Genomic DNA, 18,410 nt, shown 5'->3' on the forward strand with positions numbered 1-18,410 from the left:
AATTTTGCCGTGGTTTTCTTTCACAATGTTCCCTGCATTTGGAGATGATGTCGGACCAGTTTCCAACTGAAAGGTCAAAGGTGGCTTTCGTAGTCAGCCTTCTGTCTGGGAAAGCCCTGTCATGGGCCACACCGCTCTGGGACCGCAATGATCCTGTCACTGCCTCTGTACACTCTTTCTTCACGGAGATACGAAGTGTCTTCGAGGAACCTGCCCGAGCCTCTTCTGCCGAGACTGCCCTGCTGAACCTGGTCCAGGGTAATTCTTCTGTTGGCGAGTACGCCATCCAATTCCGTACTCTCGCCTCCGAATTGTCCTGGAATAACGAGGCCCTCTGCGCGACCTTTAAAAAAAGGCCTATCCAGTAACATCAAAGATGTGCTGGCCGCACGAGAAATCCCTGCTAACCTGCATGAACTTGTTCATCTTGCCATCCGCATTGACATGCGTTTTTCCGAAAGGCGTCAGGAGCTCCTCCAGGATATGGACTTTGTTCGCTCGAGGCGGTTTCTCTCCCCGGCTCCTTTCTCCTCTGGTCCACTGCAATCCGTTCCTGTGCCTTCTGCCGTGGAGGCTATGCAAGTTGACCGGTCTCGCTTGACATCTCAAGAGAGGACACGACGCCGCATGGAGAACCTTTGCCTGTACTGTGCCAGTACCGAACATTTCTTGAAGGATTGTCCTATCCGACCTCCACGTCAGGAAAGACGCACGCTGACTCCGCACAAAGATGAGACAGCTCTTGATGTGAACTCTGCTTCTCCACGTCTTACTGTGCCTGTGCAGATTTCTTCTTCTACCTTCTCCTTCTCAGCTGTGGCCTTCTTGGATTCCAGATCTGCAGGAAATTTTATTTTGGCCTCTTTCATCAACAGGTTCAACATCCTGGTGACCAGTCTCGCCAGACCCCTCTACATCGCCTCTGTTAATAATGAAAGATTGGACTGTACTGTGCGTTACCGCACGGAACCCCTCTTAATGTGCATTGGACCCCATCACGAAAAAATTTAATTTCTGGTACTCTCTAACTGCACTTCGGAGATTCTTCTTGGACTACCGTGGTTTCAACGCCATTCCCCAACCCTCGATTGGACCACCGGGGAGATCAAGAACTGGGGTACTACTTGCCACAAGGACTGTCTTAAGCCTGCTCCCTGTACTGTCAGTCAAGACCCTGTGGTTCCTCCGATATCTGGTCTTCCCAAGGTCTATCTGGATTATGCTGATGTTTTTTGCAAAAAACAAGCAGAGACTTTGCCTCCTCACAGGCCTTTTGACTGTCCTATTGACCTCCTCCCTGGTACTACTCCACCCCGGGGCAGAATCTATCCTCTGTCTGCTCCGGAAACACAAGCCATGTCGGAGTACATCCAAGAGAATTTAAAAAAGGGGTTTATCCGCAAGTCTTCCTCCCCTGCTGGAGCTGGATTTTTTTTTCGTTTCCAAAAAAGACGGCTCCTTACGCCCTTGCATTGATTACCGCGGACTTAATAAAATCACTGTAAAAAAACGCTATCCCCTACCTCCTATCTCGGAACTCTTTGATCACCTACGAGGCGCCCACATCTTTACCAAGCTGGACTTAAGAGGTGCATATAATCTCATCCGCATCAGGGAGGGGGACGAGTGGAAGACCGCGTTTAACACCAGAGATGAACACTTTGAAAATCTGGTTATGCCCTTTGGGCTTTGCAACGCCCCTGCCGTCTTCCAAGACTTTGTAAATGACATTTTTTGTGATCTTCTATATACCTGTGTTGTGGTCTACCTAGACGATATTTTGATTTTTTCTGCTAACCTAGAAGAACACCGCCAGCATGTCCGCATGGTTCTTCAGAGACTTCGGGACAATCAATTATATGCCAAAATGGAAAAATGTCTCTTTGAATGTCAATCTCTTCCCTTCCTAGGATACTTAGTCTCTGGCCAGGGACTACAAATGGACCCCGATAAACTATCAGCCGTATTGGATTGGCCACGCCCCTCCGGACTCCGTGCTATCCAACGTTTTTTGGGGTTTGCCAATTATTACAGACAATTTATTCCGCATTTTTCCACTATTGTGGCTCCTATCGTGGCCCTAACCAAGAAAAACGCCAACCCTAAGTCCTGGTCTCCTCAAGCGGAAGACGCATTCAATCATCTCAAGACTGCCTTTTCTTCTGCTCCCGTACTCTCCAGACCTGATCCATCTATGCCCTTCTCGCTGGAGATAGACGCCTCCTCGGTGGGAGCTGGGGCAGTACTCCTACAAAAAAATTCTTCCCGACATGCTGTTACTTGTGGTTTCTTTTCTAGGACCTTCTCTCCGGCAGAGAAAAACGACTCCATTGGTGATCGAGAACTACTGGCCATAAAATTGTCACTTGAGGAATGGAGGCACCTGCTGGAGGGATCCAAATATCCAGTTATTATTTACACTGATCACAAGAATCTCTCTTATCTCCAGTCTGCCCAACGTCTGAACCCTCGCCAGGCTAGGTGGTCGTTGTTCTTTGCCCGTTTTAACTTTGAAATCCATTTTCGCCCTGCTGACAAGAACATTAGGACCGATGCCCTCTCTCGTTCTTCAGATGCCTCTGAAGTGGAAGCCTCTCCGCAACACATCATTCCTCCGGACCTCCAGGCTGTGCCATTCAGCCACTATATGGTCTCCTCATGCTTCAGCCACTAAATGGTCTCCTTATGCTTCAGCCAACTCCAGGCTGCGCCATTCAGCCACTATATGGTCTCCTCATGCTTCAGTCACCTTCAGGTTGTGCCATTCAGCCATTATATGGTCTCTTTATACTGCAGCCACCTCCAGGCTGTGCCATTTGGACACTATATGGTCTCCTCATGCTTCACCACCTCCAGGCTGTGCCATTCAGACACTATATGGTCTCCTCATACTATATGGTTTACTGATGCTGCTGGGCCTGGGACATTACCTAAAAATATTTTATGGTAGCACTAGCTACCATAAACTTCAATTTCAATTTTAAAATTCATCTGTTAATCGTAGGGATTGTGAAGCCCTATTGTCTCCTCAGGCTGCTGCCAGCTCCAGGCTGTGTCACTGTGCCACCATATGGTCTCCTTATGCCGCTGGCACCTTAAATTAAACTTATAAAATTTTTATATATCTAAAATCTTCAATTTAAAATTTCAAAAATATCTTTTAATCTTTATTGTGAGGCCCTATGGTCTTGTCAGGCTGCTGCGACCTTCAGACTGGGTCGTTCTGCCACTATATGGTCTCCTCGGGCTGCTGCCAATTCAAGGCTGTGTCATTCTGCTAGATTATGGTCTCCTCATGCTGCTGCCACCTCTAGGCCGCCATGTGAGTCCTTGTTAGATTGGGTTTTGTGGTTATACAGTATTAGTTCAAAGTAAACACTGGGACGTTAAACATGGGAATCTAATAGAAATCTTAAATTTAAAAAAAATCGATATTATCTTTTCCAGACTGAGGCCCTATGGTTGTCGACGTCATATTACCTGTGGAATTATCCCAAGAATCCAATGGAACAGCTTGGAGCGATAACAATTAACCATAACTGATTAAATGAAACATTCGCACTTTCATGGTCGGTGGGGCACTGAGGGGCAGGAGCTGGAACAGGTGGTATCCCACCTGGTGGAGGACTGCCAGCTCCATGCTCATCAGAATGGGTACTCAAGAAATTTAAATAAATTCAAATTAAATTAAATTAAAATTACATAAAAAATCTCTTTATTATTCTCTTAAATTTTGACGCCATACGATCTCCCTGCTGCGAATATCGATGCTCTGTAGCAGTGATTCTAATAGCAATGCCTGTAATCTGCAGGTCATACTGAATGACAGTATTATTTCACTAACACAGCACACTCCCTATACGTGTTAGGACAAGGCAAAGTGCTCTACACCCCTATTGAGGCTCTCTGTAGGCCAGAAATAGCCATTTTTAATAGCGATTTGCCGCAAATAAATGCGGTCAAACCAAATTTTTTGGGAAAATCCGGCGAATTGGCTGAATCAAATTTTTCAAACATTCACTCATCTCTAATCATGACCCTAAATTATGGCACTAACATATTTTTATTTAGAAATGGAATATAGAACTGATAGGATACATCTTCATAGACAGGATGACCAATATTGTGAATTTATTGAAAAATCTATCATGTACTGATCCTGGGTTACAGCTTTTATTATGCCCTAGAGCTGTATTGACAGTTCTGTATGCTTCAACCCTGATATCTGACAGACGTATCTACTGATTTAAATATCTTCAGGGAAAAGAAAGTAAGATCCCGCACCACTCTGGATATCAAAGCGAACGATGAAGAGGCCTCGGCGTGGGTACGGAGGAGAAGTTATAGGGATTTTTTTATTTTTTTATGGTCTGTGGGTATACTGTAAGTACTCATGCAAATTTCTGGTCCGAAATACCTAATAAATAATAAACAGGTGGACATGTAGTTTCGGTATAGGAATGGTCATTGTAGCAAAATCACTATATCTAAAGGCCCCCTTACGCTATGCTTAAAGGAGTACTCTAGTGCAGAGTATTCCTGCTCCGTCCTGCCCGGGCTGCAAAATAAATGAAAATGAACTATCACTCACCTCCCTGGGTTCCCGCGGAGCGCCACTACAGCTGATCGGTCCTCCGGTCCATCCTCTTCATACTTCCGGGTGTAACGAAGCGTCACATGGCGCTCAGCCTATCGCCGGCCGCGCAGCCTATTTTTCCTCCGGAGAACCCCTTTAAATATTTGTTCAAGAAGGATCTGAAGGTCAGTCCATAGGAAAGGAAACTTCTCCCAACTGTGCATGCAGTGTCCTTGTTGCTTACCAATGGCTCTAATGAGAATCATGGTGGAGGAAGTAATAGTTATTGTCAATTTAAATGTTGCTATTCATATTTACTTTGTGTGATTATGATACATACAGGGTGGGACATATATATGGATACACCTTAATAAAATGGGAATAGTTGGTGATATTAATTTCCTGTTTGTGGCACATTAGTATATGTGATGGGGGAAACTTTTCAAGATGGGTGGTGAACATAGCAGGCATTTTGAAGTCGGCCATTTTGAATCCAACTTTTGTTTTTTCAATAGGAAGAGGGTCATGTGACACATCAAACTTATTGGGAATTTCACAAGAAAAACAATGATGTGCTTGGTTTTAATGTAACTTTATTCTTTCATGAGTTATTTACAAGTTTCTGACCACTTATAAAATGTGTTCAATGTGCTGCCCATTGTGTTGGATTGTCAATGCAACCCTCTTCTCCCACTATTCACACACTGATAGCAACACCGCAGGAGAAATGCTAGCACAGGCTTCCAGTATCTGTATACACTGCTATATAATACTATATACACCACAGGAGAAATGCTAGCACAGGCTTCCAGTATCCGTAGTTTGAGGTGCTGCAGAACGGGCAAAACAAATATTGGAACAGGACCCTCAGTTTACCGCTATTGGTCTGACACTAACCCACATTGGATAGATCCCTCCAAGACTGTTGGAACACAAACATTGATGGTATGGTGTGGTATATGGGGTACAAACATAGTGGGGCCATTCTTCATCAATGGAAACCTCAAGGCTACTGGATATGCGAAATTGCTACATAATGATGTGTTTCCCTCTTTATGCACTGAAGCTGGCACGTTCCCTGAGTTTTTCCAGCAAGATGGTGCACCACCACATTATGGGTGTCAGGTCAGAGCATTCCTAGATGAACAGTTTCCTGGAAAGTGGATTGGTCATCGTGGGCCAGTTGAATGGCCCGCAAGGTCTCCCGATCTGATCCCCTTAGACTTTTATCTTTGGGGTCATCTGAGGGCAATTGTCTATGCTGTGAAGATACGAGATGTGCAGCACCTGAAACTACGGATACTGGAAGCCTGTGCTAGCGTTTCTCCTGCGGTGTATATCGTAGTATAAAGCAGTGTATACGGATACTGGAAGCCTGTGCTAGCATTTCTCCTGCGGTGTATATAGTGTATATAGCAGTGTATACGGATACTGGAAGCCTGTGCTAGCATTTCTCCTGCGCTGTTGCTATCAGTGTGTGAATAGTGGGAGAAGAGGGTTGCATTAACAATCCAAAACAATGGGCAGCACATTGAACACATTTTACAAGTGGTCAGAAACTTGTAAATAACTCATGAAAGAATAAAGTTACGTTAAAACCAAGCACATCATTGTTTTTCTTGTGAAATTCCCAATAAGTTTGATGTGTCACATGACCCTCTTCCTATTGAAAAAACAAAAGTTGGATACAAAATGGCCGACTTCAAAATGGCCACCATGGTCACCACCCATCTTGAAAAGTTTCCCCCCTCACATATACTAATGTGCCACAAACAGGAAGTTAATATCACCAACCATTCCCATTTTATGAAGGTGTATCCATATAAATGGCCCACCCTGTAGTTTTATGGTAGTTATATAGTTTTATCATTTAACTTGTGATTCTTCATTTAAGATTGCTCGGAGAGAATAATCCATCATCTGAATCAATCTTCAAGTGAATCTTCTATTATGAATTCAAGTAGAGAAAAATAAACCAGGCATGGTCGCACATCTACAACATGCGCCTTGATCTAAGGCTTCTTAGCAAATTATTTAAAAAGCTTAGTGGTGAGCTAGCAAAACCGTTAACAGATTTATTTAATCAATCACTGGTAACAGGAGTCATTCCAGAAGATTGGAAATTAGCAAATGTTGTGCCCATTCACAAGAAAGGTAGTAGGGAGGAATCAAGCAACTATAGGCCAGTAAGTCTGACATCAATAGTGGGGAAATTAATGGAAACCCTACTAAAGGATAGGATTGTGGAACATCTAAAATCCCATGGATTGCAGGATGAGAAACAACATGGGTTTACTTTAGGAAGATCATGTCAAACAAATCTTATTGATTTTTTTGACTGGGTGACTAAAATAATAGATGGCGGAGGGGCAGTAGACATCGCATAACATCGCAGATTTTAGTAAGGCTTTTGACACTGTCCCACATAGAAGACTTATCAATAAGCTACAGTCATTGAGCTTGGACTCAGTATCTGAGGAGAGGGATTTAGGAGAAATGATTCCAGAAGACTTAAAGGTAGGAAGACAATGTAATAGAGCAGCAGGAAACGCTAGCAGAATGCTTGGATGTATAGAGAGAGGTATAAGCAGTAGAAAGAGGGAAGTGCTCATGCCGCTGTACAGAACACTGGTGAGACCTCACTTGGAGTATTGTGCGCAGTTCTGGAGGCCGTATCTCCAGAAGGATATAAATACTCTAGAGAGAGTTCAGAAAAGAGCTACTGAACTAGTACATGGATTGCAGGATAAAACTTACCAGGAAAGGGTAAAGGACCTTAACATGTATAGAAGAAAGAAGAGACAGAGGGGATATGATAGAGATTTTTAAATACATATAGGGAATCAGCACAGTAAAGGAGGAGAGCAGATTTAAAAGAAGAAAAACTACCACAAGAGGACATAGTTTTAAATTAGAGAGGCAAAGGTTTAAAAGTAATATCAGGAAGTATTACTTTACTGAGAGAGTAGTGGATGCATGGAAAAGCCTTCCTGCAGAAGTGGTCGCTTCAAATACAGTGAAGGAGTTTAAGCATGTATGGGATAAGCATAAGGCTATCCTCCATATAAGATAGGGCCAGGGCTATACTATTGATAGGATTCAGATCATTGGGCAGACTAGATGGGCCAAATGGTTCTTATGTGCTGACACATTCTCTGTTTCTGGGACTTATAGTTGATTGTGCTGAATATGACTGACCTGACTTGTATGCAGCCCACGCTATATTGGAGTTACTTGGACTTGACTAACTTGCTGGACTTGACTTGAATTATATCCCCAAGACTGCAGGCTTACCACAAGGCTTTGACTTTCACCTGGGTACTGGGGTTAACTTGTAGTTGATTCGTGATTGCTGGACTAGGCCTCAGGCCTCCATTCAGATTCACCTCACAGACAGACTCCACTTCTCACCAAATGTACCACAGCTGAGAACTGAACTGTAAAGTCTAGCTACAGTATACAAGGGGACAATTTAGAGCCTTCCCATTGGGCAGATAAGTCACATGTTCACCTCTGCATACTTCCCTTAACAACAAGGTCCTTGACAACAGGTTTCTTAAGGTAACACAAGTGCACAGAAAATATAATGTGGTGTCCCGGTACTGTACCTCGTACCGTACCTTGTGTGCTAAGTCCCCAAAGTCAGAGTTCCTATGTACCGGTAGGATCCTCCTGGTGGGATAACCCCTAGTCACCTCTTCCTTCTTTAATTTTATTATGTTTGATGTATATAAATTGTATATATTTTATAATGTGTATAGTACTTCCAGGACCTTAGGTCACATGACTACTAATATGTCCTATCAATAAGTATCACCAAACAATAAATTTAGCCAGTAAAATCTCAAACTTTATTAAGCGACCATAATCATAAAAACATGATTAAAATGACATAGAAATAAGGATCAATAACAGCCGGACAAAAGTGTGTTCTCTGATTGAGGTCAGTCTCTTGGAGGGCAAATACCAGAGGTTCTAATAGGTACATAACAGGCTACGAGAAACGAATGCCATCCAGTATATACAGTACATCAGGTAGGACAAAAATATACAGATACAAGAGATGAGAATACATGTGGTGAAGTAAAGAACATGAACTTTGCAGTGATGCAGAGAGATCAGGTGGGCACGTTGAGGGCCAAATCAGTCACCAGATACTGGTATACGTGCCCTAATACAATATCTCTACAACAGACCCCATGTGGGCAAAGGCCACCGCAGCACATGCAAAGTCATCACTGATACTCACACTGTCAGAGAACACACCAACCACTACGCCGTTTCGCTTTCGCTTCGTCAGAGAGTGTCTATGGGTTAGCAATGCATGCTATTTACATTATGATGGACCAATCAATGACCGAAGGTGTAAATTTACCTATAATGAGCAGCGGCCGGCGCGATAGGAGCCATGACAATGTCTCGGGCGCAGGCGCACAGTGGGGAAGTGACGTGTGTGCACCTACGTCACTCTGCACAGACGGGCGCATGCGCACGAGACTCAGCGAGGCAAAAATAACATCAAAGTGCCAGCGCATGCGCATCCAGGACCGGGGTCGCACACAAATCAGTGAGCCTGGGCCGGACAAGCGCATAGACTGTAAAGCAGGAGATCGTATTCTCCCATAACTATTATTAAGGTTAAGTTAAAGGGGTATTCCAGGCAAAAACTTTTTTTATATATCAACTGGCTCTGGAAAGTTAAACAGATTTGTAAATTACTTCTATTAAAAAATCTTAATCCTTCCAATAGTTATTAGCTTCTGAAGTTGAGTTGCTGTTTTCTGTCTAACTGCTTTCTGATGACTCACGTCCCAGGAGCTGGGCAGTTCCTATGGGGATATTCTCCCATCATGCACAGCTCCCGTGATGTGACATCATCATTGAGAAGTTAGACAGAAAACTTCAGAAGCTAATAACTATTGGAAGGATTAAGATAGATTTTTTAATAGAAGTAATTTACACATCTGTTTAACTTTCCGGAGCCAGTTGATATATAAAAAAAAAGTTTTTGCCTGGAATACCCCTTTAACCCCTTAAGGACTCAGGGTTTTTCCGTTTTTGCACTTTCGTTTTTTTCTCCTTACCTTTTAAAAATCATAACCCTTTCAATTTTCCACCTAAAAATCCATATTATGGCTTATTTTTTGCGTCGCCAATTCTACTTTGCAGTGACATTAGTCATTTTACCCAAAAATGCACGGCGAAACGGAAAAAAAAATCATTGTGCGACAAAATCGAAAAAAAAACGCCATTTTGTAACTTTTGGGGGCTTCCGTTTCTACGCAGTGCATATTTCGGTAAAAATTACACCTTATCATTATTCTGTAGGTCCATACGGTTAAAATGATACCCTACTTATATAGGTTTGATTTTGTCGCACTTCTGGAAAAAATCATAACTACATGCAGGAAAATTTTTACGTTTAAAAATGTCATCTTCTGACCCCTATAACTTTTTTATTTTTCCATGTACGGGGCGGTATGAGGACTCATTTTTTGCGCCGTGATCTGAAGTTTATATTGGTATGATTTTTGTTTTGATATTACTTTTTGATCACTTTTTATTCATTTTTTAATGTTATAAAAAGTTACCAAAATACGCTTTTTTGGACTTTGGAATTTTTTTGCGCTTACGCCATTGACCGTACGGCTTAATTAATGATATATTTTTATAGTTCGGACATTTACGCACGCGGGGATACCACATATGTTTATTTTTATTTTTTTTTACACTGTTTTATTTTTTTTATGGGAAAAGGGGGGTGATTCAAACTTTTTTTAGTGAAGGGGTTAAATGACCTTTATTAACACTTTTTTTTAACTTTTTTTTTGCAGTGTTATAGGTCCCATAGGGACCTATAACACTGCACACACTGATCTCTCATCCTGATCACAGGCGTGTATTAACACGCCTGTGATCAGCATTATCGGCGCTTGACTGCTCCTGCCTGGATCTTAGGCACGGAGCAGTCATTCGTCGATCGGACACCGAGGAGGCAGGTAAGAGCCCTCCCGGTGTCCGATCAGCTGTTCGGGACGCCGCGATTTCACCGCGGCGGTCCCGAACAGCCCGACTGAGCAGCCGGGATACTTTCAGTTTCACTTTAGAAGCGGCGGTCAGCTTTGACCACCGCTTCTAAAGGGTTAATACCGCACATCGCCGCGATCGGCGATGTGTGGTATTAGCCGCGGGTCCCGGCCGTTGATTAGCGCCGGGACCCACGCGATATGATGCGGGATCGCGGCGCGATCCCGCTTCATATCGCGGGAGACGGCGCAGGACGTAAATATACGTCCTGCGTCGTTAAGGGGTTAAGCTTAAGGACCTTCCAGGGCACGTGATGTGGTCACATGATGTACCATAATGCTTTGTGACAGCTGGTGGGAACCAATAAGCTCTAAGCTTGCCCCTCTCCATATAGGGGCGCTGTAACCAATCTCTTGCTCTCTTTCCCCCGGGACATGACAGCGATCGGAGTTCAGCACAAATCTAAAGACAGAACCAGGCCTGAATCCTATCACTGCTGCAACTTACTAACCTTGAGTTTACCAAATCTAAATCCTGTTAATCCTGCGTGACTGCTGGACCTAAACAATTCCCCTAAATCCAGCGGAACAGCGTAATTCCAGACTCAGATCTTATAAACTACAAGGTCCCAACCAACTGTGAGGAACTTACAGACCACTCTTCTGTATAGACTGTTTGCCATTGTCAACCTGCATAAAAGCTGCAGTAAAGTTATCTACAGTTTACTAAACACCCGGTTGTGGACAATACTTTATTCCTCCCTATCGTTCCTGGGACGGGTGGCGGTAGGATATATATATATATATATATACTGAGGAAGAACCCGCACGCTGGCGTCACGATAGTTAAGGGTTAATCCAACACCCTTTCATCACTGCACAGCTACACCACCTACACCCTACACCCCCAAGCTACCACAATAATACATTAACCCTTATATGACATTGAATAATATAGTGCATTATAGAAAGTTCTGAGGAGAGTGGGCCCAAGACGGACATTGAGGCAGCATCTGCCACACAGGATGGGCAGGAGTACAGAAGAACAGGTGATTCTCTACTGGGTCACCACAGAACGACCCACTGGCAGAGCAGCCCCAAATCAGACCCTGGGCCGCGCCTCCCCACAGACACGGCGCCGCGGCAGCAATGGACGCCGCACAGCGCAGCACCAGTGTGAACAGGTGTAAAAGCTTACTCCCCATTTCAGCCTCGACACAAGGCAGTGCGCACTCTGACAGTCAGTGGTCACTGCTATGGCCACTGACTAGATGAGTGGTGCACTTATTTGTGTCAAAATCTGGAAGTGCTTCAAAGCAGGACCTGGCTCCGTTGGAATATCATTGTTGGGGAATCGGGGGAAAAGTGAGTACATGGTGTTAATTGTGTTTTGCCTCAGCCTGGCCACATTTAATTGTAAAAAGTATCCCCCTCCTCCCCTGTCTATACTTTCTGCAAATATGTTTTTACTTTATTTATTACTATTTTTCAACCTTAAAACATCTTAATTTTTTTTTACACAGTGTTACAGTCATCAATGATCCAGAGCCTTGGCTTTATTAGATTGTTTAGTAGATTTACGTGTTTAAATCCTTCTAATTGATTCATGATCATTTTTTTCTTAATAATTGTCATTACTTATTAAAGGGGTTTTTCGGGGGAAATTATTATTATTATTATTATTATTTATTAACTGGTGTCAGAATGTTAAACAGATTTGTAAATTACTTCTATATAAAAATCTTAACCCTTCCAGTACTTATCAGCTGCTGTATGCTCCACAGGAAGTTGTGTAATTATTTTCAGCCTGGCCACAGTGCTCTCTGCTGACACCTCTGTCTGTGTCAGGAACTGTCCAGAGTAGAAGAAAATCCCCACAGCAAACCTCTCCTGCTCCGGACAGTACCAGACATGGACAGAGGTGTCAGCAGAGAGCACTGTGGTCAGACTGGAAATAACTACACAACTTCCTGGAGAGCATACAGCAGTTGATGAACTGGAAGGATTAAGATTTTTTAATAGAAGTAATTTGCAAATCAAATCAAAACAAATGTTTAACCCTTTAAGGACTGAGCGATTTCACGTTTTTGCATTTTCGTTTTCTCCTCCTTGTCTTTAAAAAATCATAACCCTTTCAATTTTGCACCTAAAAATCTGTATTATGGCTTATTTTTTGCGCCACCAATTCTACTTTACAGTGATATTAGTCATTTTACCGAAAAATCCACGGCAAAACTGAAAAAAAATTCATTGTGCGACAAACTTGAAGAAAAAAGGGCATTTTGTAAATTTTGGGGCTTCCGTTTCTACCCAGTAAATTTTTTGTTAAAAATGACACCTTATCTTTATTCTGTAGGTCCATACGGTTAAAATGATACCCTACTTATATAGGTTTGATTTTGTATTACTTGAGAAAAAAATCATAACTACATGCAGGAAAATTTATACGTTTAAAATTGTCATTTTCTGAGCCCTATAACTTTTTTATTTTTCTGTGTTCGGGGTGCTATGAGGGCTCATTTTTTGCGCCGTGATCTGACGTTTTTATCGGTACCATTTTTGTTCTGATCAGACTTTTTGATCACTTTTTATTCACTTTTTAGTGGTATAAAAAGTGATCAAAAATGTGCTATTTTGGACTTTTGAATTTTTTTGCGCGTACGCCATTGAACGTGCGGTTTTAAAAGCGGTATATTTTTATAATTCCGACATTTCCGCACGTGTTGATACCACATGTATTTATTTATATTTACACAGTTTTATTTTGTTACTAGGAAATGCCGGTTGATTTAAACTTTTAATTCAGAAGGGAATACCTGAAAGGGTTAACTTTTTTTTTTTTTTTATACTTTTTATTTTGCGAGCTCATAGCTCCTATAGGGACCTATGAGCTTGCAATGGCAGATTGCATACACAGATTATTGCCTTGCCGTTGCATGACAACAAGCTGTGTAATCGGCGGTTGATTGCTCCAGCCTGTAACTCAGGCATGGAGCAATCAATCGGAGCCCGGACACCGACGGAAGATTTTATCGCGATGACCCCGATCAGCCCGACTGAGCAGCCGGGAAGCATTTACTTTCACTTTCGATGCGGCGCTCAGCTTTGAGCGCCACATCGGAAGGGTTAATAGCGCGTGACCGAACTATCGCGGCCGCGCGCTATTAGCCGCGGGTCCCGGCTGTGAATAGGTGCCGGGACCATCCCGCTATGACGCGGGGCCCCGCCGGGACCCCACGTTATAGACAGGGAACGGACTTAGGACGTAAAGGGTTAACTTTCTGGCATCAGTTGATAAAAAAAAAAAATAGAACCACTTTAATGACATTTGTTTTTGTTTTTTTCCATCTTACATGAAATTTTACAGGAAGATTTATTCAGCAATGTTCTGGATTTTTATATAATTTTTCATATATTGTAAAAAAATGTTTTCTTTATTGCTTATTGTGAAACCGGTAGTTGAAGTTATTCATTACGAAGGGATAATATAAGCCCTACAAGGAGAGGGGGGGGGGGGGGGGGGACAGCCACATTTTTCAGATAAGTAATGTAAACAGCAGTAGCCGAGAAGGGTCTTCATGTTCTCAAACAAAAACATATGTGGATCTGGGCTGAGCTGCGGGAATTCCACCATCCAAACTGAAGAGCTTCGGAACACTGCAGTGTAGGACGTGTCGGATTTTATTTTCTGTATCAGAGGGATTGAAGGATATGAAAACAAACACATATATGCCTGAATGAACTTTGTTTGAGATCAACTTAATAGTATCTATGCTTTTTTATTTTATCTAGTTGGCTATTTATGAATAATATGATACATTTATTTAAATGTGCTTTGTATTGTTTTTTTTAAAATGTAAAGCGTAACTCCGATGATGGTTTTGCAGCTAGAAATCTGTTTAAATCTCCCGGCAACTTTGTATCCCAAGCGTAAAGCCATCAGGATATGGATCGGCAGAGACTTGCATGGAACAAACTGTTCCAATTGCTGGAGCCGTAAGCTTGTGAGGTCATAGCCCCGCCCCCTCATGATGTCACGCCCCGCCCCCTCAATGCAAGTCTATGGGAGGGGGCGTGACGGCTGTCACGCCCCCTCCCATAGACTTGCATTGAGGGGGCGGGGCGTGATGTCATGAGGGAGCCGGGCTATGATGTCACTGGCTCCCGGCTCCAGCAATTGGAACAGTTTGTTCCAAACGCTGAGCAGCGGAGTACCCCTTTAAGGGTAGGGTCACACGAAACGCTGATGACTGACCCTACAGTGTGCCTGCTTGTAGTGGCAATCTGCCGCTACGAGCAAACACAAAGCGATCTGCGAGTCGCCGCGCGCATGCGCAGTTTACTTGCAGACATTGCAGCCACTTCCCCTGCTCCCTGAGCTAGGCCGAGAGCAGCTGCGATGTGTGCTTGCATACTGCGCATGCGAGAGGCAACTTGCAGGTTGCTGTGTGGATTGCCGCTTCGAGCAAGAACAGCTGGAGGGTCCGTCATCGACAGATCCGCAGCGTGAAAAATAAGCTTCAGATCTGTTCCGTGTCACCCTACCCTTAAAGGGGTACTCCGGTGAAAAACTTTTTATTTTAAATCAACTGGTGCCAGAAAGTTAAACAGATTTGTAAATTACTTCTATTAAAAAACCTTAATCCTTCCAGTACTTAGGAAGGAACTTATTTTCTTTTTGGAACACAGAGCTCTCTGCTGACATCACGAGCACAGTGCTCTCTGCTAACATCTGCTGTCCGTTTTAAGAACTGTCCAGAGTAGGAGAAACCCCCCATAGAAAACAGTTCCTAAAATGGACAGAGATGTCAGCAGAGAGCACTGAGCTCGTGATGTCAGCAGAGAGCTCTGTGTTCCAAAAGCAAAGAATTTCCATTGCAGTATTCAGCAGCTAATAAGTACTGGAAGGATTAATATTTTTTAATAGAAGTAATATACAAATCTGTTTAACTTTCTGGCACCAGTTTATTTAAAAAAAAAGTTTTCCACCGGAGTACCCCTTTAAACAGATATCCTGCTGACAGACCAACATCAGGGTTATACTTTAAAGGGAACTTGACATCAGCTTTTACAATGGACATTTTCTTCCTCATGATCCACACAAGACGTTTCTGCCAGCAGCAATGGTCAAGATATGAAGTTTAAAAAGGTGTCTCCCGATGGCCAGTAAGTAGTCCCCTGGCCGGGAACCACCCTTTGCCAGTCCTGTCTGCTCGGGCTGTAACCACACCCACTCATCGTGATTGACAGCCCGGGCATGGCCTTCATTATCACTCTGCTCCGTTTACATAGGGAGCAGAGTGGTGACGCAGGTTATTCATTACGCTGTGAGGGTGTGATCACAGCCAGAGAAGACGAGGATGGTTACCGCCCACGGGACTACTTACAGGACACCTTTCAAACTTCATATCTCTACCATGGCTGCCGGCAGGAACGTCTTCCAAGCATAAGAAAGAACATTTTTCGATATATATCATGTTGCCACTATAGTTTTGAAAAAAGCTTTTGATAAATGATTTTAGCAGGGTCTAAGTGTCTGATCGCGGGGGTCCAACTACTGGAACCCCCACAATCTCCAAAAAATCTCCCTGTGCATAGTGCAGGGGGGTTGACAAGCCTCCTCTGTGCATTCTGTATTGGAGGGCCATAGACAGCTGGGTACAGCACTTGGCTGTCTCCTGCACTCTCATATAGAATGCATGTCGCTCTGGAGATTGCAGAGTCCCCTGCGTCATTCTGGAGGTTACGGGGGACCCAATGGTCAGACCCCCAACGCACAATCAGACACTTATCCCTTATCCTGTGAATAGGATAAACATTGGCAAATGGTGGTTAACTTATGATTCCCTTATATGCCGTATTTTTCGTCCTATAGGACGCACCGGCGTATAAGACGCACCCTATTTTTAGGTGCAAAATCAAAAAAATTAAAGATTTTGAACCTAATAGTGGTCTTCAACCTGCGTACCTCCAGATGTTGCAAAACTACAACTCCCAGCATGCCCGGACAGCCGTTGGCTGTCCGGGCATGCTGGGAGGTGTAGTTTTGCAACATCTGGAGGTCCGCAGATTGAAGACTACTGCATAGGATTTAATACTCACGTGTCCCCGCCGCTCCGGACCCGTCACCGCTGCCCTGGATGTCGCTCCATCGCTGTCGCCGTGTCCCCGTCGCTCCGGAACGTCCCTGCTGCCGGCCGGGTATCCTCGCACCCCGTCGCCGCCATCACGTCGTTACGCACGCCGACGCACGTACGCGACAACGTGATGACGAGGAAGGAGAGCGCCGGCCATACAGGGGATCCCTGAATGGAGAAGACACCGAGGAGGCAGGTAAGGTCCCTCCCGGTGTCCTGTAAGCACTAACCCGGCTATTCAGTCGGGCTGTTTGGGACCGCCGCGGTGAAATCGCGGCGGTCCCGAACAGCCGGGTTAGTGTCACTTTCCCTTCAGACGCGGCGGTCAGCTTTGATCGCCGCGTCTGAAGGGTTAATACAGGGCATCACCGCGATTGGTAATGTCCTGTATTAGCCGCGGGTCCCGGCCGTTGATGGCCGCAGGGACCCCCGCGATAGGGGTGTATTCGCCGTATAAGACGCACCGACTTTTTTCCCCCAGTTTTGGGGAAGAAAAAGTGCGTCTTATACGGCAAAAAATACGGTATATAAAGAATTAAGGTAGTGAGCTGAATTTTTGTCCCAGAGAAGTGAAAACCAAATCCGTACCCTGAATGAAGCTTGGAATCATATTACGTGTATTATATAATTATATTGCCACAGGTTTGGGAAATATTAAAAAGTTGTTTTTTTTATGACAAATGTGAACCAGCTAAATGATATAATAGTGACAATGATCAAGAATAAATGTTAGTTTCTTGCAGTACCTGTGGTTCTCTACTACACTGTAGGACATCACAAAAACTACACTGCTCAAAAAACATAAAGGGGAACACTTAAACAACACAATGTAACTCCAAGTCAATGACACTTCTGTGAGATCACACTGTCCACTCAGGAAGCAACACTGATTGACAATCAATTTCACATGCTGTTGGGCAAATGGAACAGACAACAGGTGGAAATTATAGGCAATTAGCAAAACACCCCCAATAAAGGATTGGTTCTGCAGGTGGTGACCACAGACCACTTCTCAGTTCTTATGCTTCCTGGCTGATGTTTTGGTCACTTTTGAATGCTGGCGGTGCTTTCACTCTAGTGGTAGCATGAGATGAAGTCTACAACCCACACAAGTGGCTCAGGTAGTGTAGCTCATCCAGGATGGCACATCAATGTGAGCTGTGGCAAGAAGGTTTGTAGTGTCCAGAGCATGGACGCGCAACCAGGAGACAGGCCAGTACATCTGGAGACGTGGAGGAAGCAGCAGGACCGCTTATTCCGCCTTTGTGCAAGGAAGAGCACTTTGTATGTTACATTTTTGTGTCTGTGAACATAGAACTGATGTGACTTGTCAAAAAGCTCAAATTTTGTCTCCTCTGTCCGAAGGACAAGGCACAACGTTGTGGGGGAATGTTATTTGGACAGATGAGACAAAACTGAAGCTTTTTGACAAGTAACATCAGTTCTATGTTCACAGACACAAAAATGAAACATACAAAGAAAAGAACACTGCACCTACTAAGAAGCATGGAGGAGACTCGGATATGTTTTGGAGCTTTGCTGCACCTGGCACAGGGTGTCTTGAATCTGTACAAGGTACAATGAAATCTCAAGACTATTAAGACATTCTGGAGAAATGTGCTGCCCAGTGTCAGGAAGCTTGGTCTTAGTTGCCAAACATTGGACTATTGT

The 18,410-nt window shown here is 43.8% G+C and overlaps 1 protein-coding gene across 9 annotated transcripts in view; it reads left to right on the top strand.

The window, feature by feature from the left end:
* The window catches only part of COLEC10 (collectin subfamily member 10), a 205,677-nt gene that overhangs the window by 134,567 nt on the left and 52,700 nt on the right, over positions 1 to 18,410 (top strand). The window contains exon 1 of one of the 9 annotated variants that reach the window (XM_056522655.1): positions 8,064 to 8,137. The exons of 5 other annotated variants lie outside the window; for them this stretch is intronic. Coding sequence is in view for 2 of the 4 variants with exons in the window: in XM_056522650.1 (XP_056378625.1) it covers positions 8,163 to 8,237 (75 nt within the window). In the remaining 2 variants the exon portion in view is untranslated. Of the gene's footprint in view, positions 1 to 8,063; positions 8,138 to 8,158; positions 8,238 to 8,473; positions 8,612 to 18,410 lie in introns of those variants that run through there. 3 more of the 9 variants (XM_056522650.1, XM_056522652.1, XM_056522659.1) reach the window with 3 other exon arrangements.

Source organism: Hyla sarda, chromosome 5 (genome assembly GCF_029499605.1).
Source record: "Hyla sarda isolate aHylSar1 chromosome 5, aHylSar1.hap1, whole genome shotgun sequence".
Lineage (NCBI taxonomy): Eukaryota > Metazoa > Chordata > Amphibia > Anura > Hylidae > Hyla > Hyla sarda.